This window comes from Prunus dulcis, chromosome 8, assembly GCF_902201215.1.
Source record: "Prunus dulcis chromosome 8, ALMONDv2, whole genome shotgun sequence".
NCBI classification, from domain to species: domain Eukaryota; kingdom Viridiplantae; phylum Streptophyta; class Magnoliopsida; order Rosales; family Rosaceae; genus Prunus; species Prunus dulcis.
In genome coordinates this window covers 16,403,913-16,428,814 of record NC_047657.1, presented here as the reverse complement: position 1 = coordinate 16,428,814, position 24,902 = coordinate 16,403,913, and the positions used below count along the sequence as shown (strand labels likewise).

General features: G+C 38.4%; 4 protein-coding genes and 1 pseudogene across 7 annotated transcripts; 3 read left to right on the top strand and 2 right to left on the bottom strand.

The window, feature by feature from the left end:
* Nucleotides 1-946: 946 nt before the first annotated feature.
* LOC117638028 lies at nucleotides 947-1,958 on the top strand (annotated as a pseudogene).
* Nucleotides 1,959-9,170: 7,212 nt separating this feature from the next.
* Nucleotides 9,171-11,886, top strand: LOC117637976 (U-box domain-containing protein 9). 3 transcript variants are annotated; one of them, XM_034373047.1, is made up of 3 exons: nucleotides 9,681-9,849; nucleotides 10,067-10,101; nucleotides 10,586-11,886. In XM_034373047.1, the coding sequence occupies exons 1-3, from the start codon at nucleotides 9,795-9,797 to the stop codon at nucleotides 11,669-11,671; spliced, it is 1,176 nt and encodes a 391-aa protein (XP_034228938.1). In that variant the 5' UTR covers nucleotides 9,681-9,794; the 3' UTR covers nucleotides 11,672-11,886. The 3 variants fall into 3 exon arrangements, with proteins under 3 accessions (XP_034228936.1, XP_034228938.1, XP_034228937.1); XM_034373046.1 differs by having other exon boundaries at nucleotides 10,067-10,116; XM_034373045.1 differs by lacking the exon at nucleotides 10,067-10,101 and having other exon boundaries at nucleotides 9,171-9,849.
* A 2,111-nt stretch (nucleotides 11,887-13,997) lies between these two features.
* Nucleotides 13,998-16,165, top strand: LOC117638089 (40S ribosomal protein SA-like). Of its 2 annotated transcripts, none has more exons than XM_034373185.1 (5): nucleotides 13,998-14,239; nucleotides 14,739-15,001; nucleotides 15,208-15,405; nucleotides 15,540-15,765; nucleotides 15,886-16,165. In XM_034373185.1, the coding sequence occupies exons 1-5, from the start codon at nucleotides 14,101-14,103 to the stop codon at nucleotides 15,966-15,968; spliced, it is 909 nt and encodes a 302-aa protein (XP_034229076.1). In that variant the 5' UTR covers nucleotides 13,998-14,100; the 3' UTR covers nucleotides 15,969-16,165. The 2 variants fall into 2 exon arrangements, with proteins under 2 accessions (XP_034229076.1, XP_034229075.1); XM_034373184.1 differs by having other exon boundaries at nucleotides 13,999-14,239; nucleotides 15,883-16,165.
* Nucleotides 16,166-17,602: 1,437 nt separating this feature from the next.
* Nucleotides 17,603-20,173, bottom strand: LOC117612182 (E3 ubiquitin-protein ligase CHIP). Its single transcript, XM_034340940.1, has 8 exons — nucleotides 19,762-20,173; nucleotides 19,588-19,655; nucleotides 19,420-19,483; nucleotides 18,828-18,899; nucleotides 18,559-18,692; nucleotides 18,303-18,450; nucleotides 18,091-18,201; nucleotides 17,603-18,003 (listed from the first exon to the last, which is right to left on the bottom strand). The coding sequence occupies exons 1-8, from the start codon at nucleotides 19,864-19,866 to the stop codon at nucleotides 17,878-17,880; spliced, it is 828 nt and encodes a 275-aa protein (XP_034196831.1). The 5' UTR covers nucleotides 19,867-20,173; the 3' UTR covers nucleotides 17,603-17,877.
* Nucleotides 20,174-20,916: 743 nt separating this feature from the next.
* On the bottom strand, nucleotides 20,917-23,752 carry LOC117612206 (adenylylsulfatase HINT3). Its single transcript, XM_034340967.1, has 7 exons — nucleotides 23,335-23,752; nucleotides 22,900-22,955; nucleotides 22,371-22,428; nucleotides 21,908-21,974; nucleotides 21,634-21,689; nucleotides 21,342-21,395; nucleotides 20,917-21,226 (listed from the first exon to the last, which is right to left on the bottom strand). Exons 1-7 carry the CDS (start codon nucleotides 23,536-23,538, stop codon nucleotides 21,095-21,097), a joined length of 627 nt encoding a protein of 208 aa, XP_034196858.1. The 5' UTR covers nucleotides 23,539-23,752; the 3' UTR covers nucleotides 20,917-21,094.
* Between the last annotated feature and the right edge of the window lie 1,150 nt (nucleotides 23,753-24,902).

The following is a 24,902-nucleotide window of genomic DNA, read 5'->3' as shown; positions in this document are numbered from 1 at the left end:
ATAATGGGTGGATTTGAAGCTCAATTACTTGCATGCATCTTCTGCAAATGGTCGTGCAGGTATTCTTCTTAGTAGTTACAATTCTGACTTCTTAGTAGTGTGAATTGGGCATTCTGCCTTGTTTATATTATTACATTCTACAGCTAGCTTATCAGTTGATTAGTTAGAGATGTTAATCGGGGATCTAGGCGGCGCCTAGGCGGTCTGGGCTGATCTAGGCGGCGCCTAGGCGGTCTGGGAGGATCTGGCGGTCCCTACGCCGTCTGGGAGGATCTAGGCGGCTGCTAGGCGGTCTGGGAAGATCTAGGCGGAGGCTAGGAGGTCTGGGCGGATCTAGGCGGCGCCCAGGCGGCTGAGCGGGCCTGGGAGCCAGGGCGGGTCGTGTCCTTTTTTTTTATTTTCCAAATGAAGACAGCGGGAGACTCGGCCATGACTTGGTCTCTGCCTTGTATTCTCTACGCTACTTCAGAATCAGAGATGGGCTTATTGTCTATCAGTCGCTCTAGATTCTTCCTTCTTAAAACCAGTTTGACCTGTGAATAAGGATATTAATCTTCCCTTTTAATTAGTGTGTGTGTGTGTGTTTACTCTCGCCGACACTTGGTCTGACCTGGGTTTGTGTAAAATTACATGCAAAATAAAGAGAGGAAGAAAAAGAAGAAGAAAAATGTACCAATTACTTTGCAGCTAATAAGAAGTTTCCTCGTCTCTGCAACTGCAACTTTGTTGGAGTAAAAGGTCTTCAGAATCAGAAGGACCTTACGTGTCAGCGGAAGAAACGAGTAATGGAGTCACCAACGTAACGTGGAACCTACGTGTAATAGATATCTCACTATCTGAAACCTGACCTGTCAGGCTGTCACCTGAGAAGAAAAGGACAGAAAACCCATGCCATATATATATGCAACATTCCGCCATTTTCTCCTCTCAACTCTATTTATTTTAAACCCTACTTTGTAGCCTTCAATCCAGTTCTCTATTTGCTTATTGCACGTAATATTTTCCAAGTTGAGAAATAGAGTGTTATGAAATGATGAAAGAAAGCATGCTGAATTTGAAGTCCTTGAATCACATCTCATTGGTGTGCAGGTCAGTTGAGAAATCCCTTGATTTCTACCAGAGTGTTCTTGGGTTCTTCCCAATTAGGAGGCCTGGCTCCTTTGACTTTAATGGTGCATGGTATAATTCTTAAAAACTTGGAAAACCAACAACAACCACCCTTCATTTTTATTGAGTTGGTTTCCTCTGTTTTTGAAACATTATAAATATTGAGTATTAATTTGGTTTTTGGTTAATTCTGTGACATTTGAATCATAGGCTATTCAATTATGGCATTGGCATACATCTTCTCCAATCTGAAGACCCTGATAAAATGCCCAAGAAGATCACCCAGATTAAACCCAACGATAACCACATTTCTTTCCAGGTCTCTCTCTCTAGCTCTTTTATTCATTTTTTGTATGCTTTTATATATATAACGTCCGCATTGGAAAATTTCTGTATATATATCTTCTACGTGTGTACAATATATTTGTGATGTGAAAATGACTAGAAATACATTTGAATTGTTTTTAGTGTGAGAGCATGGTCACAGTGGAGAAAAATTTGAAGGAGATGGAGATAGAGTACGTGAAGCGCAGGGTGGAGGAGGGTGGAATCTACGTTGATCAGCTTTTCTTCCATGACCCTGAATCCCTGATGCCACTATGATTGAGATCTGTAATTGTGACAACCTTCCCGTAATACCCCTCGCGGGAGAGCCAGTCAGGCCCTGCACACGTGTCAATTGCAATGCCTAGAAACAACAACAGCAGCAGCAGCAGCAGCAGATGGCATGCCTCCCTTCTATACGCATCAAGGAAGATTACCTTCCTTGTTCATAAATTGTAAGGTGCGGATCATTACATGTGAAAATTTGATTAACCAACTTGAAAACTTATCTAGTATTTTAATTTTTAGTTGATAGCCTGAAATCTTGTGTGTTTTAACTTTTCTAGCTGTCTTGATTGAGTAACCAAATATGAAAATGATCTTACCTATAAGAGCAAGGGAAACCAAAAACATGAGGCATAATATGTAAGCTGGCAGTAATATGAAACTTACCCACCACATCACAGGATGATGAGGACATCTGCTTAAATGAAAACAGAAGAACTGGGAGCTCCCTTCAGTCCAAAACATAGAGCAAGTACATCTCATCATCTCATAGCCGCGCTGTTCTGTTTTGGGCTGCAAGGAGCACCCATTTCTGCAATTTCCCCATGAAGTCAAGGAGGAGAAGAAAGACAAAAATGGATGGCAATGGCGCATGTGCCAGCTATATATTTTGAACTTAAAGGGGCAGATGAGCTCAAATTTAATACCACTATTGCAGTAGAATAAAATGGTTCACGACTTGGTTCAAGCTCTTCAACCACTCTTTCTAAAACATAAATGCTTGCATGACAGCAACAAAATGAAATACTATACAAGCATTGAATTGATGCCTAGCATGCATTGATTAGAAGAAAGAACTGGACACCATGATGACTTGATGAGTGACATCTAACTGACAAGAGAATCTTCAATAACATACAAAGGTAAAGGTGACAAGAAGTTTTCAATTGTTTCTCAAAAACAGTAAAGTAATTCCCAACTGTGGTTGCTAACTACACCTCAGGTTTCTTTTTCTTCTTCCTCTTAAGTATAAGAAAATGAACTGAAGAGGAAGAGAGGGGGATGAGAACAGAGAGATTAAGAATAATTGCCACAATCCAAATTAACCGTTCTCTGTATTATCTGCAGTATAAATATTGGTACATGGGGTAGACTTTCTCAAGTCTATTTACAGAAACTTAACGTTATAAGGTAAGTCCAATCAATTACATATATTACAGAGGAATTGACAATCAATCATTCTGGCTGATGAATGCCGTGCTTGTGGTTAGGAGGCTTCTAAGGCTAATGTACTGGGATCAGCTGATTTCATGGGGCTGACAGATTGGATAGGATCTGCTGGTGTAGTATTCTCTTTACCCCCCGTCAAGCGTAATGGAGCAACGCGAAGATTGAGCTTGGATTTAAGAAGAGAAAACCGCTCGCGACTAAGGCCTTTGGTGAAGATGTCAGCAAGCTGATGAGAGGAGGGAACATAGAAGGTGTGAAGAGCTTTGCGAGCAACGAGTTCACGAACAAAATGATAGTCGATTTCGATATGACGGGTGCGAGCATGGAAAATAGGATTGGCAGCCATATAGATGGCAGAGAGATTATCAACATAGACGCAAGGGGCAGAGCGAAGAGGAATACCAAGTTCACGAAACAAGAAACCAAACCAGCGGATTTCAGCGGCAGTGTGAGCAAGAGCACGATATTCAGCTTCAGTGCTGGAACGAGAAACAGTAGACTGTTTCTTGGCAGTCCATGTGAGAAGATTAGGTCCAAAAAAAATACAAGCACCAGTGGTAGACCGTCGATCATCAACAGAACCAGCCCAATCAGCATCAGAAAAACTGCGTAAAGTAAAGTCATTGGACCGGTGAAACACAAGACCTTGCTCAACTGTACCTTTGATATACCGAAAAATGCGCTTGACAACCTGAAGATGAGAAGAACGAGGGTTGTGCATGAACTGACACACCTGATTAACGGCAAAGGAAATATCAGGCCGCGAGAGAGTAAGATATTGGAGGCCACCCACCATACTCCGATAGGTAGAGGGATCAGATAAGGGATCACCATCCAGACAGGACAATCGAGTGTCAGATGGCAACGGTGTAGGACACGGTTTGCAGTCAGTCATGTTAAACCGTGTCAATAAATCAACTGCATATCTGGTTTGAGAAAGAAATAAACGATCGGGAAACCGAGAAATTTCCATGCCAAGAAAAAAATTGAGCTCACCCATTCGGCGACTGTCAAAGGTGGAGCACAGTTGATCAAGAAATTGGTGGACACTTTGAGGGTCAGACCCGGTGACAATGATGTCATCCACATATACAAGAACATAGACGGTGCAGGAAGTGGAGCAATGAATAAAGAGTGATGCATCAGCGTGACTGTGAACAAATCCCTGAGCAAGAAGAAAGGCACTGAGGCGATGGAACCAAGCTCGGGGAGCCTGCTTAAGGCCATAGAGAGCCTTATGGAGCCGACATACATCGTGAGGACGCAGGGAATCATGAAAACCGGGAGGTTGTTTCATATACACCTCTTCTTGCAAGTACCCATTCAAGAAGGCATTTCGAACATCAAGCTGCTGAAGGGACCAGTTATAAGACAGAGCCAGAGACAAGATAGTGCGAATGGTGGCCGGTTTAACCACGGGGCTAAACGTTTCCTCGTAATCAAATCCTTCCTGTTGATGGAATCCCTTGGCAACAAGGCGAGCCTTGTAGCGGTCAACAGAGCCATCGGCTTTCCGTTTAACTTTGAAAACCCACTTGCATCCCACAATATTCATGGAAGAGGTTGCTGGCACCAAAGACCAGGTTTGATTCCTCAGGAGGGCATCATATTCATCCTGCATGGCAGCTTGCCAGTGACTATATTTGGAAGCCTGGGTGAAACTTGTTGGTTCGAAGGACATGGGATCAGAGCAGGCCGCAGATAGAGCATGGGGCTGACAGATTGGATAGGATCTGCTGGTGTAGTATTCTCTTTATTAAGGAAATGAAATAATTCCCCACATTAGTCATATGATACATGTTCTTTGCATCCAACATTAATTCCTTTCTTTCTCTGGCTCTCACTTCAATTTAGCTAATAGATTTAGTAATTGGGATTGAGTTGGATTATTTATTCCTCTAAAACCTCACAATAATGCTGCTTCTTTTTTTTCTTTTTTTTTTTCTGTCTCTCTGCAAGCCTAACCAATTTCTATCTACTTAAATTCCCTTCTGCTTGAAATGTTGATGTAGCAATTATTTTTGAGTTGCTTTGAGTGGTAACACGGATGGCTTGGATTATATAAGAAGCCCACATTCACCAAAATTTCAAATCTCAGATCCTCAGGGCATCACTCACACACATCACACACACTGTTTATGAATGTATGAGAATGAGACTTAGGGCTCCCCTTGCCTTAGGACCCTATTACTGAAAGGTCTGTTTGTTGAGCTTTTAGTCCACAAATGTCTTTTGGATATGGGGGCCTCACTTGGAGCTTCCAAGATTCCAAGTCCAAACCGCCACATGGAGACTAAAATACAACTTCTCCCATCAGACCATCAATGTCAAATTGTCTACTCTAACAAACATGCTTATGCTAGCCCCACAATGTATGTGAAATTTAATTTGGAAAGAGATATGTTGGTGTTTGTGTTATTTTATATATGGGTTTTTGGATGTGTATCTCCAAACTGGCTAAACTTTTGCGTCTAGGGGACGGTAGACATGTTGTTTTCATATCCCAAAATCATGTAACATATATTCAAATTGGGTTAGGTCGTTTGACCAATTCTTAAAAGTATAACTAGACATTATGAAGAGCCAATTGGGTCTGAGTCGGTAAAAAATGACATTGACTTGCATATCAATTGTCTTATGTTCGAACCATATGTCACTTTGGTAGTGTGTGTGAAAACCATCATCTCTTTGTAGTTTATATGTAGATTGTCTTAATCGTTTTATTAGTCCTTAAACTTTGACCCGATTTGCATTTGAGTCCCTCAATTTCCAAAATCGTTTTCATGGTCCTTTAACTTAACTTTCATTAGGACAAATAGTCCCGCAAATCGGATTTAAGTTTAAAAATTAATAAAATGATTAACCCTAATTTCTGATGAACCGCTTGCAGTGACCCAAATGCAACTTGGGCTCTTTTGGTTTAAGGCCTTGGTATTATTAGTTCCGATTTTGTTGGGCCTTGGTAATTATCAGCTCCCATTTTGTTTGGACCCTTTTCCTTTTGGTATTTTCTACTAATTTAAATCAGGATTGTTTGTAAAGTATAAATATCGGAAGAAGGCCCTCATGAATCTAAAGCCAATCTCTGTACAGTCCTTCCATAAGAAGTAAAGCTTAATTGGACTTATCTGACAGTAATGCATTTGCATATCTGCCATTCTTCCACATCTGTTTATCAAAGACTTCGAACACATTTGTAGTTGAGAAGTGCAACATTTGATCACGGCTACGACTGTGAGTTCACAATACATTAATCCTCCAGATAAATCCACGCGAGTCGACGATTACTGTGACATTCCTCCTGTATATTTTTTTGGTGGTGGAAATGAATGACAGCAAAGCTGCCCAAGTGTCTCTGGGCATTTGGCCTTACCCAAAATGACAAAAGTGGCGTTGGACACTTGGAGATGTTGGCCTCACAAAACAAAGACACGTGTAATAGGCAGGTGGGCCCAATTGCCATCAAGGAGGGACGGTGAGCCGTGCTTCGCACATCGCTGTGGTGAGGATTGGACCCCATATACACCAGCTGAAAATTAGCTTTTATCGTTTATAGTCCAAAAGAAAAATTGTGACAAACCCTAAATTTGGGTTCCCTCTAAAACTCCCTTTCTATTTTTTCACTATTTTTTTTCAGTACGAATGATAATTTGAATTATAGGAGAGCGGAATTTCTTACACACAACACAACACAACTATAATGTCATAGAAATTTGAACCTAAAACCACTAATCTACAAGTCTATAAATTTTCACTGCTTATGGGCCGGTCTCTAATAGTGTAACACTAATACTATTTCACCAGATAAACGTTTATTTCTTTTGAATTTTGGGTATATTATTTCATCATATAAACATTATTGGTTGTAGGTCCTGAACTGTCCTGATTGATGAACAAACAGTAAAATGAATGGTCATGGCATTTTGGTTAGGCTGGCAAAAAATTGATAGGACAAAACAAAACCTGACCGAACCTGAAACTGCTGGATAAAGTACAAGAACACTGTCTCTAGCAAAAGAAAAATTATTATAAAAATTATAAATAAATAAAAGAAGTACAAGACACAACATAGAAGAAAAGGAACTTCCATCATAAATGGTGGTGGATTTGACTTTTTTGTGTGGAGCCTTCCTCCACACTCTTTTAACACAATTTTCCAGCGGTTTCAAATTTTTTTATTTATTTAAAGAAATTAGAACCAAAAATTAAAATTAATATAGAAAGCAAACCTTCATTATTTTTTTAAATAAAACAAATAAAAAATTAGTATCTATAGTATTTTTGGCTAAACCTAGGTAGAATTTGAAGCCCTAAATTTGGTAGCACCGTAGGCAGCCATCAGTCAGGACTCAGGTTCTATATGATTTTAAAATTGACGGATTTGTTTGATGGGAATTTCTTCTACTTCTCCTGATTTTGACAAACACCTACCAAACTCGTTTTTCTTTTATTATCAACAATCAATACGATCATTACATATACATACAACTTTTCATATATTCAACATTTCACATGTTCATACTTCATTTGTGCATAAGTTTGTGTTTTTTTTAAAGTTTGCGTGGTTTAGAAGTTGCTTTAGAGCCTCCCTATTAGCTATTCATTGCGGTCTTTCGTTTTCAACTCGTTCATACTTATATTTCCTCTCAATTTTGTCATATTACATAATGAAACTTACATATTATTCGATTCGCAACTAAACAACCTAACATAACCCTCAATACGAAATCTTATCATTTCATTCAATACACTTGATTGCATTGCCCCCCATTGTTTGACCTAAATTTTACACGAGTGGAGGCGGGAATTAAGGATTGACATGATTATGCTAATTAATTTGTGTTACATTTTGGGTTTGCTTTAATGAAATGACGTGGTGTTGGTCCAACTCATAATACTCATTGATAGTGGGGTTAATTTGTGTGGCGAAGTAATTGAATGACACGTGTCGAATACCCTAATCAAATCACACATGTCCTCCTTGTTTCCGCCCACCACCACACATGGCAATGATGCGAATTCCCAAAGCAGCCCTGGGTCCCGCACCTTGTGCCTTGGACTAGTGTGTTACTGTAGGACAGGATACAGGTGATTCTACCCCGATTTGATAGATACTGTTTTGCATAATAAGACTCTCTGGTCCACTGCTCTCTCTGACTGTGCGCACGAGTTTATGAGAGCGAGTGAGCGAGTTGACTCGGGTTAAGTAAGTGCAGTAGTCAGGAAGCTTTCTGACGCGTCATTCCAGCTGTTTATCCTATGGGTTCCGTGACCGCATACATGAGGGGGCCCACCCCTCCTTATGGGACCTACCTCATTTCATAGTTTTACAATTTAATTTCTCATCTCCATTTTTTTTTTCCTTTTATTTTTGTTGCCAACAGATCAAATCTTTCTTTGAGATTGATTTCAATAAAAAATATCTTTCTTTGAGACCACTCAACTTATAACTTTTCCATGCCCTTTATGTTTAAGAGGAATTATTGTATGGTATTAAAGTATGGACACACGATATAAGTTATTTATTTGTTATAATATTAGTGGACGAGTTATATCACTTAATTTTACTTAAGTATCAACTTATTACTTATATTTTGTTTATACTTTTAACTTCACGTTATGAATGTGCGAATAAAAACCATTCGAAAATAGTGAGATTTTTTTTAAAAGTGGCTTAGTAAGATACATTAGGAATTTCATGTATCTAAATGTAAAGGGGTTTCTTTACCAATGATGTCAAATAATGACATGTTATGAGTCTGTGAGAAGATTCTTTTTCTTAAAGTTGATTTGTAGATTAACCTACATTAAGGTTTAATTCCAATAAAATGAAAACGATAAAGTGAGAAAATTAGGTTTAATCACATCATGTTTGATAGAATAGTCTTGGATTTATTTATGGTATTCCAGAAACGATGAAACATTGCATTTGTAGGCTGATGATGCAATCAAGGAAGAAAACAGAAAAGGGTTTATAAATAAATAAATATTTTTCTTGGTGAAGGAAGTTTCATTGGAAAAAAGTATTTTAGAAGAAACTGTGGGCTGAGAAATTAGAATAGACCGAGAATTTCAAAGTTTTTTTTTTTTTTTTGCTGAATTGAATTCATTCAGAAAAACCAGGTAACTTTATATTTATTGCTTGGTCAGTGAGGAAGCTGTGGAATAATAAATACGATTTTCAATTTATTTATTTACAAGCCTTGTAAATTGGATACCAAAAACCCAACAGAAAAAATAAAAGAGAGAAAAATGAAAGTCTTGTGGAAATTTAGAAATGGTTTTGTGTTGTAAATGGCTATACACAGTTGTAAAAAGATGAGGATAAATAACGAAACCGTAACAAAGTTTTCAAACTTTGGTTTAATTAGACTATTTATAAGAACACCCTAGTTCACAGAGAGAGAGAGAGAGAGAGAGAGAGAAGAAGGGTGGGATGCGCGTGGGTTGTGTGTCTGGTTTTGGTATTTGACTAAAATTGGCTTCGTTCAGTTTCTTTCCAGTTTCATACTCATTCTCTTGCCTTTTTACTGAACAAGAACAAGAACAAGAAAGACAACAATGGCACCCACTACCATTCTCTTTCTCTGCTTCACCATTCTCAGAACCCACAATTCCATTTGATCATTCAATCCTAACAGAGCGAAACCCAAAACCCAGTGACCAAAATCAACCGGAATGGCCAAGACGGGCGTGTTTGATTCTGATCCGGCTATGGTTGCCAAAGCCACAGAATTGAAGAAGGAGCTGCAGAGGCTGGTGAGGGCTATTGTTGACGACGAGGATTTCAGCACCCAAACAATCGATCAGGCCAAAGACACTCTCTCGGCTCTCAAGGAATTGAAGTTCAAAAAGAGATCGCTGTCTCTGAAGCTGAATGATGTTCTTTCTTGCCCTGAAGAGTTTCGATGTCCACTTTCCAAGGAGTTGATGAGAGACCCTGTGATTGTTTCTACAGGCGAGGTTGGTTTTCTTTGCCACTTGGGCTTTTACATTTTCCTCTGTTTTTTCTGGTTTTTAATGTCAAATTCGAAGCTTTTAGTCCTGTGTTGGTGCTTTCAGTTTCTGCAATCTCCCTTCATCTTCTGTTTTGTTGGGCTGAGAAAATGTCGGCAAGGAAAAGATCTTAGATTCTTTATGCATTTGAAGTTTTTATTTTGTTTTCCTTTCACTTTCTCAGCAACCAAACGGAGCTCTGAGGATTTAATTTGTGTGGTACGTAAAAGGAAGGTGATTTATTGTCTTCTTCCTTGGTTACAGTTTTTTACTGTTTCTAGTATTTTTTTTAATTTTCTGGTGGTTGGTTGAAGTTACAGTGTGGATTTAAGATGCTGTCCTGTTTGTACTGATTCTGGAACTTGAATTTAAAGCACTAATTGTTTGATTGGCTAAAGTTTTTGAGATTTTTTTTCCCTCACTATTTATGGTGGTAAAATTGAACATGTCTGAGTGTAGTGTCCTTTCAGAAATAAATATTTCCAGTTTTCTGAGGATTTTTTAGATTAAATTCTGGTGAGTACAGGTCCTTTGTGTGTATTTGCTTCTCTGTAAATTCTTCAAATCAGTTTAATCATGGCAGAAGAATTTACAGAGAAGCAATATGTTCCAAATCACATGATCTGGTCTCCTCCATGATCTTTAATTTGGCAACTGTGTTCTAAATCCGCTTCATTTTTTTTTTTCTTCTTTTTATTGACAGACATATGATAGACCATTCATCCAAAAAGGGCTAAAGGCGGGCAACAGGATATGCCCTCGAACCCAACAAGTACTCTCGCACACAATCCTTACTCCCAATCACTTGGTTCGTGAAATGATATCGCAATGGTGTAAGAATAGAGGGATTGAATTGTCGGATCCTGTTCTCCTTGTCAATGAGGATGGTATAACAGAATCGGAACGAGACCATTTTCTTTCTTTGCTCCAGAAGATGTCTTCTGGATTGCCTGAGCAGAAAGAAGCTGCAAAGGAGCTTCGGTCGTTGACAAAGAGGATGCCTTCTTTCCGGGCACTTTTTGGTGAGTCTATACATGCCATCCCTCAACTGCTCAGTCCACTATCTGAAGGCAAGTTTGAAGATGGTATTCACCCGGAACTCCAAGAAGATGTGATCACAACGCTCTTGAATCTTTCAATCCATGACAACAACAAGAAGCTTGTGGCAGAAAGTCCAATGGTAATTCCTTTACTAATTGAAGCATTGCAATCAGGAACCATTCAAACAAGGAGCAATGCAGCAGCAGCCCTTTTCACTTTGTCAGCTCTGGATTCCAACAAGGCACTTATTGGGAAATCCGGTGCCCTAAAACCCCTCATCGCCCTCCTAGATGAGGGGCATCCATTAGCTATGAAAGATGTTGCTTCTGCAATTTTCAACCTATGCATCACCCATGAGAACAAGGCAAGAGCTGTGAGAGATGGGGCAGTGAGGACGATTCTGAAGAAGATAAGAAACCGTATGCATGTTGATGAGTTGTTGGCCATCCTTGCAATGCTCTCAAGCCATCCCAAGGCTGTGGAGGAAATGGGAGAGCTTGGAGCCGTTCCTTGCTTGCTCCGTGTTATCAGGGAGACCAATTGCGGACGCAACAAGGAGAATTGCATTGCAGTCCTTCACACAATCTGTTTAAACGATCGAACCAAGTGGAAGGAAATTCGGGAAGAAGAGAACACGTACGGAACAATATCTGAGCTTGCACAGAATGGGACTTCAAGGTCTAAGAGGAAAGCTAGTGGCATTCTTGATAGACTGAACAGGACTGTAAATCTCACACATACTGCATGATGAGATCTCCATTGTGAGTATATTTTGTAAATTCTTCGCCTATCAGTATAGTACTCGGGCATCATGTGGTTATCTCAAACCCTGTTTTGTATGTTCTCTTTTTATCTTCTAGAGTATCAATTTCAGGTTCAGAAGCTAGCCATGAACTAATAAAAAGCAAGCTATGTATCATATATATATATATATATATATATATATAATTCTTTGTTTTCTTTCTTGGATATGTTCTCAAACCTTTGTTTCTGCACAAAACTGGCAGTTTCTTCTTCTTTCTTCAACAAAACCATGAATATTGACAATTTGCCAACCCAACATTCAACAATTATTGGAGACGCATTTGTTTCACTACAATCCACTAATCCAGTGGGATCCTTTACTCACTTTTTGACCTTGAAACAAAGCCAAAAACACTTACCAATTTAGATGATTCCAAATTTATGAACGAATGGTTGCAGTTGCACAGCCTTGCTGATGACCACAAAAATTTGAAAATGCAAACGAGAAGAATGTGACCATATTGAGTGGTACCTTTCCATGGCATCTAGTGTTTGTGGTCCATTGATTAAAGATGCCCTTCTCTTTTCTGTGAACTATTCGTTGGAGCAGATAGCAGAGAGCATAGCAGTTAGCACCAAAAAAACTACGGCAAATTGGCAAAGTTATCATTTCATTTCTGTATATATCTTCTTTTGGCCTTCCTCCATCGCCCCTTTTGATATTTTGGAGGATTTTTGTGTGGACAGTGATGTGAGATTCTTCTTCTTCTTTGATTCCTTGCACTTACTCTTCTTGCCCTCCGTCAAACTCATGGGGACTCTATTCTTTGTCCATTTTACAATAATGAAGCTGTTTTTACCTTTGAATACTACAAAACCTAATCTTTTAGGCCTATGTGTTCATAGTGAGAAGGAATTCAGGAAATAATTGGGGCTAGGGGACCCGAGAGACATGGCTTTTGCTGAGTGAACCACATGTTTGTGCACAGTACACATGTCGTTTGTTTATTTATTTTTGTCATTAGCTAGGGAGGAGTGGGGAGTAATATATTTAGTTGCCTTAAGATTGTCTTATACGGAAATTGAACATGACTTGAGTGCACTTTGAGGGAGGAGGGGAGAGTTTAGCCCACTTTTCCACTGTGGTGCCACCCCCATATGTTGTGTACTTGTCGTTTATGGGCGCATAATTGTATGTTGAAAAAGTTCATCTTGAGCAGTGCCCAGGTCATATTTGACAAGAGAAATGTGATTTAGATAGGTTGTCTACGTGTCTCTATAAACTTGTTATTAATCAGGGACAACAGCATCATGCAGCATGCCATCAAATTTACATTCCAACCCGTAAACGGGCCAGTCATGTCGGTCCAAATATAAATGGGCTGGACTCGTCCCAAATCGGGCCTGCATGTTGTACACCTCTCTACATATTTGATTGGTAATTATGAATATGAGTGATCACATTGACAAACCACCATCTATAATTATGAATATGGTAATTATGAACGAGTAATGTTTGAAACGAAGGTTTTAAACAAGTTGAATTGTAAAAGTTTCGTCTGAGAAACGTAGATATATACATGTTTGCTTAGCATGAATTGGGGAATTTAGATAAGGAAATCAAGGTATTGAAATCGAATTAACTACTCTCTTCTAGTTGATTTCATTCCAGATTTTAAGAGTATTCCATTACAGATTTTAATGCGTAAGCCACATATTTTTTTAATTCCTTATGCCTACTAAACAATAATTGGAATTATTTCAATACTCATGTGTTAGTAAACAAAGGAGAAGTATTAATTGGAATAATTTCTAATACTCATTCCGGATAAGTAAACATGACAGAAAAGTGCGAAAAAATAAATCTTTAAGGGCAAGTTGAATCAAAATGACTTTTGCTCAGAGGGAGCTAAATGAGATACGTGATACTTTTTGTGGGCACTAGAGTAGTTAAGTCTCTTTGTTTTTTGTATGTTTATGTAATTTATTATTCATCCTCTCACCCGTTTGCCATTTGCTTGCCCCTCCTCCAAGCCCCATAGTTTCCCTATTATCTTCTCTTATTTAAGAAGGAAAGTTTTTTTTTTTTTTTTTTGGGTTAACAGTTAACAACAATTTCAAAATGTTTAATTAATTTACCCGAAATGGACACATTGGCTAAAATACTCGAGCACAAGAATAAAATTGATCATGTGAAAACAAGAGAATAACGCGGTAAAAAAACATTTTCGTATTTACCCGGATAAAGAGAGGAAAAAACAAAAAAAAAAACGAAGGGCTCCTAGGGTTTCAGCTCGCAGCTTCCCATATATAAGGGAAATAAACTCGTAGTGCTCGACTCTTCACGGCCTCGCTCTCGCTCTCGCCCACAAGACCTAAACCTCCCGGATTAGCGTTTTCAGAGACTCGTCTCTCTCTGTCCAAGTCTCAAGCATGGCGAATGCATCGCCTCCTCGTCTGCTCAGTCAGAAAGAGGCTGACATCCAGATGATGCTTGCCGCTGAGGTCCATCTGGGCACCAAAAACTGTGATTTTCAGATGGAAAGATACGTCTTCAAGCGCCGTAATGATGGTATAAATATCTCCTCTGTTTTCGTCAGATACAATCCTTTTCTTAGTTTTTGTTTATGCTTCTGGATTTGTGATGGATTCTGAGAAAATGCATATGATGGGCACCTTCTAATTTGTAGGATATGTGTCTTTGGCAGATCTGGTATATATATTGTTTAGCTTTAGTATTATTTGTTAGTATAGGTACAATTTTTTGTTGTAATTTTCTTTCAAGTTAATATTGAAATGTGCCTCTGTGAACTTCTCATTCTGTTCAATTTCCTTGATTTTAGAACATGAAATGTTTTGTTTAAGTTTTATTTAATTGCATTTTGGGGACTGTGGGTATTGTTTTTAGTTTTTGATTGCACTGATTTGTTGTTGAGTTATATGAACAAGAAACACTGTGATTTGACATAGTTCTCCCTATTGTTTTGTTAGGTTTTAATTTGTTCTAGGAACAGATCTTTTGGTTATTGAATTGGAACTTAGTACTCAAATACTGATTTGTTCAATCTCAGGGATTTACATTATCAATCTCGGAAAGACATGGGACAAGCTTCAGCTGGCTGCCAGGGTGATTGTTGCGATTGAAAATCCCAAGGATATTATTGTACAATCGGCAAGGCCCTACGGTCAAAGGGCTGTTCTGAAGTTTGCTCAGCACACCGGGGCTAATGCAATTGCTGGAAGACACACCCCAGGAACCTTTACCAATCAGCTTCAGACATCTTTCAATGAGCCCCGTCTCCTCATTCTGACTGATCCAAGAACAGATCACCAGGTGACGGTCAACTTTCATTTCTGGGGTCTTTCTACGTTCTTTTTAAGACTGTTGCAACAGTAAAGTTGATGTTATTATCCAGGGCTTGTTAAATGTGAAATTTTTATTTATTTTCTGTTTGTGTATGTGTTATTATAATCTATTATTTCCCAATTTTGCTATGCTTGTTTTCTCAGTGTGTTCTAATGATCTTTATGTGTCTGCAGCCAATTAAGGAAGCAGCTCTTGGAAACATTCCAACAATTGCTTTCTGTGATACTGATTCTCCCATGCGTTATGTTGATATTGGGATCCCTGCCAATAACAAGGGTAAGCACAGCATAGGATGTCTTTTCTGGATCCTAGCAAGGATGGTTTTGCAGATGCGTGGCTCCCTTCGTCCAGGGCATAAGTGGGATGTCATGGTAAGCACAGAACACCACTTTTGAATTTGAAATTGTATGTCTGGACTTTTGTGCATCACATGTAAAGCAACTAGGAGCTTACTTAAGAGATAGTCTCTAAACTACTTATCATGGCTCAAAATTTCTGCTTGCAGGTTGATCTATTCTTCTATAGAGAGCCTGAGGAGGCCAAGGAAAAGGAGGAGGAAGAAGCTGCCACAGTGGCGGATTATGGAATTACAGATTATTCTGCATCTGGTGGCCTTGCTGGTGGTCTTGTTGGTGATCAATGGCCTGCCCAAGTTTCTGATGCGCCTTGGCCAACCGATGCCCCTGCAGCTATCCCAGCAGCTCCTGTTGTTAGCTGGACTGCAGAACCAGGTTTCACTTGTCAACTTTGTTATTGTTGTAAAATTTGTGCTATCATCGCACTTCTGTTGTCTATTTCTGCTACTTATGTTTGTTTTTTCCCTGTCCGGTTTATGTGTTTGTGTGCAGTAGCTGCTGCAGATGGATGGGGGGAGCCAGTACCAGGCCCTGCACCTGTTGAAGGTGCTCCTACTGCTACTGGCTGGGATTTATGAAATTCTAAAGAGTGCTGCTCGTAACAACGTAGTTGAATCTGTAATAGGATAGATTTTCATTTCTTTCTTTTTGGGTTTCTAAAAGGATTATGATTCCATTTTGAAAGATGGATTGTTTTTGAAACTGTTCTAGATTGGCGCCCTCTATTGAAATACAAACAATTTTGCAATTAAACCCAGTATAAAAATTTTGACAATACAATTCCCTATATTTATTTTGTGGGGCGGATCTAAAGAAGATAGCAGAAGGGAGGATTTAGGTGAATTCTGGTTCGGGGACCTCGTTGAGGCTCGAGTTGGTTTTGGCAAAAAGTCCGTACTTAGTTGCCCTCGATGTTTTGAGTAATTCTATTTTCTATCAAATCTCACTAATGTTCGTTATGGAGCGGCAATTTGGTCCAATCCTGCATCCATAGGGCTCTGCCAATAATTCTTTTGGGGCGTAGGGTTCAAAAATTTTGATTTATGGATTTGAATATGGTTCAAATTGAGGGCAAGTGGCGGTTAATAATATCATGTTCAGACGGTGAAGATAATATGTTGGGAAAATGGAGGTTTTTAACTGTGTACAAAGGGGAATTTTGCATTATGGGATGAAGATTGCAGTGTAGAGTGGTGGCTGAGAAGGGTCTAAATGAGTTCAAGCTCCACTTGTTTGGATGGAAACGAGGAAGGGCTGAAGCCACTTGAATAGTCAAAAACATTAAAATCAACCCCTGTTCTCGATCCGGCAAGTGGCAGGCAACGAAGATAACATCGGAACACGCCTAGCTCTGATCGTCAGGCTTGTCAGGCTCGTCATCATTGTCATGACTATCAGAGCCACCTGTGCTCTGCTGTTCTCTCCCCCGATAGTCACAACAGTGGAAGAGGAAGACCCAAAGGAAAACCTCCATCAATGGCTGCACCCTCCCTCAAGTGACTCAGTTTATTAAGGTGATAGGTCTGGTGCGTATCTCGTTTATGGTGCTCAATGGTCGTGAAGATGAAGAACAAGGAAGGGAACTTGAAAGTACTGAAAAATTGGAGGGTAACTTGAAAATAACCCAAGAATTTTTACGTGGTTGCTGCTGAAATTAATTATCTAAAATCTTAACAACAAAAAATATCTTGAAGCTTCCAGACCTGTCCCCTTTAATTTTGATTGCTCAAACATATGTGAGCAATGAAACACATAGTGAGGCACTTTTTCTAGATTTCCGCCACAGGGACTAAAAATAAATACAATAACTGAATTAATTAAAAATTACTAATCTTCTATTAAAGAATAAAAAATTTGTTTTTACAAAAAATATGACTCCGCAAATTTTCGTGTTGAGTCAAAGCTGTCCTCCCCCCTTCCTTCCTAGTCTTGGAAGGTTTTTTTTTCCCCACAGTTAGGAAGGGGAGGGGGACATTCTGAGTGTCAAGGAGCAAACCATAAACCACTAGCCTACATGCCAACAACTCTACCACTAAAGCTGAGACCCCATTGGCTCGGGTTACAACAGTTTGGTCGAGGGAAAGTATTGAAAAATGAGGGATCAAACCCTAGAAGCACCATGAACCCTAGTGTTAATACCCTCGCCTTTTGAAGCCAAGAAAAATAAAACAAATTAATGAACCACAAAATTTGAATCAGAGGGGCGCTCATCTATGCAAAGGTTCAGTAATCAATAATCTAACTGGTTTCTGTACAATTTCAAAAAGGATAAGGACCTTCTGCAATATGATGATTGAGGGCACAGCATCATACATAAAAAACACTGCAAATATAAATAACCGCGACTAACATTGATTGAGGGCACAAAAGATCAGACACAAGAAGCATACCAAGAGGATACTGCACTCTCCCACTGTAGTTCATTACATGTTTTAGCACCACTATCTCGACTCTTCTAAGTTTGTTCAGAAGTAAAAAAAAAAACCTTCACTCTGTTCTGTAAGCCCAACCATGTTGTTGCAAATATGCTTCGACTGCTTCTTTTATGGCTAAGTTTGATATTAACTGTGATTGATCAAGTGGCTCACGCGTGATTGGATCGAAGTTACCCACCTAGATGATTGCAAACAAAAAAGTTGGAGATTAATGTAGATATATACATATAAGTAGAGTGTATTAGTAGATGTAACCAAACATTACCTTCTCAAGATGGTTAAGGATCACTGATCTCTCATATGTAACCCCACTAGGAGTAATCACAGGATCACGAAATATGTCGAGAGTGATTTTACAACAGAGGTAATCCGGCACCTGAAGTTTTTTTAACATTGTCGCATGATAATTGAGATTTTTCTTAAAAGAAAAAGCACGAAGGGAAATGGAAGATAAATAAAACCGTGTACTCTACTGACCTCGCTTGGTGTGTCAGCTTCTGCAGCTTTCTCAAACACTCTTCCTAAAGCCTCTAACTGTTTCATATGAGTAGGACCAGCTTCATCCAAAAACCCTTCCATTTCAAAAGCGTCATGTTTCTCTTTGAGAGCATTCTCACAAGCTTCTCTGAGACATGAAACAAGTTTTATGAAGCAGCAACCAGAAAAATGAACATCAAATAATTATTCAGTTTTGAAAACCTTTTCAGACATCATAGGCCTGAAGGAGACATACTTCAAGTTTTGCAATTCCCATGAACGTGTGCTTGATAAATCCTCCCACTCCATGTACTTTGCTTTTGCAAGCTCCTGCCAGATCTCTTCTACCATATAACCCTTGGGATTGGCGCCCCTCCCAAGATCCAAAGCCTGTACAAGGAAGTTGAAACAAAACTTCAATAGAATTTTCCCTCTAACATAATCAACTGAAAAGACGCAAACAACTAAAAGAAATTTGCTCGATGCTTATAATACAAAATACGCTATACAGAAACCACTTCTTACCCTTTCCAATTCCTTAACTCCATCAGCATACTCTTGCTTCTGTAGTAATGCAAGCCCCAACATATAGTGAGCCTGTCATGCAACAAATTTTCAATGAACTACATGAAACCATTATGATCCACGAGAAGAAGGAAAAGTTTCCATTAAAGAAGAAGACATTAGGTAAAAGTGTAGACTCTCAACCAGGAAAGTCAGGAACACAAAGCATATAAAGGAATCCATGCTTTCGTGCCACTACGTAGGTGGAACTCTTATTAACACTCCTTTAACCACCTGAATATGCTCAAATTGTATTAAAAGCATTTAACTCATAAAGTGATAGCATGTTTGAAAAAGAAATTCAGGACAAAGATTCATTAGAATTTAACGTTCAATTCATCACAGTTCAACAGTTAATGCAAGTTTCTGCAGCACCAAGGCAATTATTAGGTACTTGATTAGATACAAGAAGGGTAGCAATGTACCAAATCTCACTCCTCCAAACATGCTTTATTCTTGGGCAACAGACAACAAATAAGACAAACACATTTATAGAAGGGGCAAAATTTTTATTTTATTTTAAAAATACCAAAGCCAAAGCATAAGAATTTACCTTAACTGAGTTTTGTTCAAGCTGAATAGCTTTCCGAGAATCTTCTTCCACTCTCGTCCAATCACTGCATTACTTACAACATTAAAAGAAGTACAAGAAATCGATGACAAAATGTCATTTTTTTTTCATAATTGAAAATACAGAGAACGAGCCGATGATCATACATACTTACGCTTCAGATGGCAAAGGGCGCGATTCGTATAATAAACAGGAATATCAGGGCACAGAGTTATCGCCTTGAAACCCATCAACAACAAACAAGAAATCATCAATTATAAGGACCCAATAAACATTTCTGATATATACAAAGCACATAGAGAAGCGAATTGAAGAACAAAATACCTCAGTATATGCCTCCATGGCGGCATTGAAGCGCCCTTTCTTGAAGTAAGAGTTGCCGGCTTTCCTGAGTTTCTCCGCCGTAGAAAATGCGTGACTCGGCCCCATTTCTCTCTCTATCTTGCTGGGTCTCTCCCAAAATCGTTTCTTTTGGTGTTTCTGTGAATGTGGGTGGGGGCAATTCTATGTTTTAGTACCGGTTTTTGAATTTCGGGGAAAGAGGATGGAGGGTTCGAGAGTTTTCCAGGCGAAAGCGAAAGAAAGCAAAAGCGCGAAATGGAAGAAGGGAGGCAACGTCAAACCCTCAAGCGAGTCAGGGACGTTTCTTCTTTGTAGTTTCCTTCTTTTGTTATTGGGAGTTTGAGAAAGCCAAAGACTTCACCTTTATTATTTTGCTTCTCCTTCCCTTAGAAGCTATCCAATTCATACTTATTAAGATTTTTTTTTAAGTGAGTGACTTTTATAGAGATGTCAAATTTTTAAATACTTTTATAGAGTTGATAAAAGTTACTAATAAATTAGCAAGACTTTTACTCTTAATAATTAAGCTTAAAAGTATGGAAAAGTCATTCATTTAATAAACTTTTTAAAAGTCATTAACTTTCTGAATACTACCAAATTTTTAAATACTTTTTAAAAGTCACAATTGAATACCACTATACTTCTAAATACTCTTTAAAAATCTAAATTAAATACTTCTAAATTTTTAAACTCTATAAAAATAATTAAAAATTTGAATTGAATACACCCCTAACTTTACATCCCTTTGGCAGATTTGTCTTTCTAATTTCTTTCTCTAAAATCCCAAAGCTTTTCAAGAGTAGCTCTCATTGGTCCAACTTTTCAGATATCCGAAACTGCCCTTTGATGATAAATAAATAAATAAATAAACAAAGATCTGGGTTGGTCTGACTGGCCAATGCCTTAACTCTTTTATGATCCCTTTGCATTATCAAATTGGTCAATGGGAAATTCTAATCAAAGTTATTGTTTCTCTAATCCCCAAATTTTGGAAAACCAAAAGCAGTACGTCACCTTTTGGGTTTTTAACGTCTTGCTTATGTGTTTGGTATCCAATGCACAAACATCTGTTGGAATATATGATGAAATGAGTGATCCCAGAAACTTCTCATGGTCATGAGGTTTTGGGCCCAGAACTTCAAAAACTATGCAACATATCATATATAGATGGGGGTGTCACTGTAAACCAGTGGTATATATATGAAACAAGGAAAGTTCTGCAAGTCATGCAAAACATTTGAAAGAATTAAAATATGGATATTTTACAGAATTGTACACTGTAAATTACGACGACGGAATCGGATGAAATATGCCTCTAGTTTCTGGTAAGACTAGATCCTTGACCCTTGCTATCTTCAGAGTCGTCGGGTAATGATAATTGCTCTCGAACTCGATCAACAAGTCGAGGGGCTTCCTGGTCTAAGTTCAGCGGCCGCCTCTGCAAACTCTGCAAGATAATATATCCTCAAGACAATAAGCAAATTCAGCAAATATCAAACTTATATCCTCAAGAAAGTCCAGTTTTACATAATAAGGAGACATAAAATGCGACTGATACATACCTCAGAAGCCCATAAGCAATCAAGTGCCTTGCGCGGAATTATGTGTATGTGAGTCTGAAAGTACCCCATGTTACATAGTAAAATTAGCAACAGCTTATCATATTGCTCAAGGTAAATAATGAAATAGCTGCATAAAAGGGTAAAATTCTAATGTCAATTAACAAGCTAATATTGTTCAGTTGCAATGAGATTTATGGAATTTTGATTGCTGTCAGCACATATATCAGTTCTCTTGTACGCTGCTGTTAATTTAATCAAATCGGAATTCAAAAAGAAAAGCATAAGGACTCACATGAAATATAACTTGGCCTGCAGCTATACCATTGTTAACTAACAAGTTGAATGAATCTGCATAATCAGAACTTCCCATGTTTATTTTTTGTAGCAGTCAAGCTTAGCTAGGTATGCTTGAAAATGCAATTTCAATCAAGGATGTCACTGAAAATATCTTCGAAACATTAAGGAACACTCCAGCACACCCTAATTGCTATATAGCAAGACAGTAAACCTAGAAACAAAAAGAAAGTAAAATATGGTGCCAACATAAAATGACTTTGAACACATACCAGAATCAGTGGCTTTCATGATTGCACTGCTGATAAAGGGCACTTTTGAACACATTGCAGCTACCACCTGCAGAGCAAGTTCATTTGAACTCATGCAACATTATAATGTCCCATGAAAATACAGAAACACATGCATTGGACACTACAAAGTATCCAAACAACCTATTTGAGATGTGTAGAGAAAATTACAGTCCGACCTGTTACCTATCATTAATATAGTCAATGTGCTCATCAACCTTATGCTTATAATCCTAATGACGGACAATACCCTTCTATCTTTTATGCATACACGTAAACAAACTCTATGCTGCCATATGCATATCAAGAAATTCTTCTCATCAATATCATCTAATGCATAACATATGAAGGCAATCAATACTCATATTTCATAATATCTAGCAACAGATTCATGACATTCATACAGACCCATTGCAAACTGATTGTATCAATAGGATATACTTACATCTGGGGGTGTGGCTTTCAACGAACAAAAATGAGATTTTGGGATAATAAGAGAATGCCTGCGAACAAAAGTATGAAATTGAGTATGGGAAAAAAAAACTGTCATGTAAAGATGATGGAGGTGTACCGAGTCTTTCTATTATCCAGCGTTAAAGAAATGCAGACAAAATTGCCACAACACTTGCAAGTCTACAATACCGAACTAAAGTCAATCTGAAGCACATCATGCAGACTTCACAAATTTACAAATTATAAAGTATGGTCTGGTAGTCATGTGATGCAATAAATCGTATCCCATAACTAAGACAACATGCCCTTTTCAGGCAACACAGTTGAATCAAGTATGATTCACAAAACTGACAAACTATAATAAACACAGTTTCGATGCAGTGAAAGAAGCTGCTTTGTGAACATATGTGGAAGTTTATCCTGACAAGTAATGAAATTACCATAAAAACTCAAAGGCAAAGAAAAACAAGGGCTAGCAGTAAAGAAAAGAACAATTGTTTCTCGGATTAATGATACCTTACCCACGACTCAGGGGATTTATATCCAATATACACAAGCAAATATCATCCTCATAAAGCTGCACGAAAAACAAATTCCGCAGAGAATCAAAACATGGAACAATCAGAAGTAATTGAACAGACATGGCAAAACAAAAATGTGATTATGAAGATTGCTTCAGTATTATAAAAACCCAAAAAGGCAACAACTTCACATAAAAAACCAACTAGAAACATTTCCAAAACAAAAAACAGATTTTGAACAAACAGAGATACTTATAAAATAAAACCCATTACACAATCCACACTCAACAACTCAAAAATCAGTGCTGCGGTCTTACACTGCTATGAAAGTTTTCATCTTCAATATAATCGAAAATTTGCAGCTTCAATATAATGGGAAATGCAACGAATTAAACAAAATTTCGTCGAGCCTTTACTTTCTCAATTTGTATCTACCTTGAAAGCCGGTGCTTCACCGCGGATGATTTTGCAGAAAACGCAGTTGTCTTGGCGATTCCCCTTGTTGGAATCACCGGGTTGCTGCTTGTTACTGAAACCAGAGTCGCAACTGGAGCCGGGAACGGGAACTAGTCGGGCCGGAGCCGGAGTCGGACCGGGGCATATATGGGAACAGAGAATGGAAAGCCTGCGAGCCTCCATTTTCAAGCAAGAACAGAGGTTTCGATAACAAGTATGGCTGTTGCCATGTTTTCCGATTCCTCTCAAACGTCGTGGAAAACTAGGAAGACAGAGAAACAAAACACCAGAGCTGGTTTTTGTTTTGCTTTTTTAAAAATAAATATTTTAGCAAAATTAAGAGGGTCAGGTGTGTTTGCTTATCCTGTGCCATAACTATGGTCGGATTTTTGCTCCCAAATGGCCAATCAGTAAGCTATGAATATATAATTTATTTTCTTTATTAAATTAAAAGAATATAAGATAATTATAAAAATTGCCTCGCCTTCAGTATATACATCAGCATTTAATTTAATTAATTTATTTTAACGATTTGTTGAAAAATTTGGGAGGTTTGACATTTATGACAGTGGTGGTGGATAACCCCTCCCTTTATGGCACCTAGAATCGAACACCAGTGAGTTTCTTTCCTTTAATGAAACTGAAAAAAGAAAAAAATGGTACTCAAAAGAGTATTCTCTAGGCATTTTTCACCAATTTATTTATTTGTATTAGAATTTAGCAATTTTTCGCATGGTTTATTTAATTAAAACGAACTGAACGTATGATTTTACTAAATTATAAGAAAAACAAATATATAAAAAGGTAAAAATATCCAAGAAAGACTCTTGGGTGTCCATAGAATTATATTGGGTAAGCCTAAAAAGGCCCCAAAGACAATAGTCAAACAAAAAAACTTGGGCCTAGAAGATGAGATGTCAAATCCAACAAGACACGGTCCCCAAATATGGTAAGTTCGTAAGAAACAAAATTCCTTTTCACTCTGAAAAAGTTCGTGGTCCGTCTTGTCACACTCAAATTCGAATTCTCTTATTTGTAAATTAAATTAAATCACGACAATTTAAAAAATAGAAAATATTTATTTGGGAGTGAGCACAACTCCAAGTTTCCAACTACACTGCAACAAACTTTGACAATTAGTAAATGATGCTGTTGCTGACCATATAACCAAAGTTCTGGTTTGAAACCAAAAACATTCCCTGCGCCGCACGCCTTCTAGAACAGGAGAAAGAAACCTTTCCCATTTTCTCGTTCTCCAGATTAAACAAACCAAAATAATAAAAGGAAGCCTCCGCAGAACCCATAAAAACATATATATGCCGCTTACGTCATCCCCAACAACATTCAGGGAAAAAGCGTGCGCTCGAAACGGCAACCACCGTCCGATCCTTTCCACGTCATCATAACCCCCCGCCATAACGATTACGTGTGCGCATCGCAGCGCACCTCTCCACCACATGGCATTAAAGCCCGCACCTCACACCAGCAACAACCCCATGCAACGGAGAAAAGCAAATATATACGTGGGCCCCACTCTTTTGAATTGA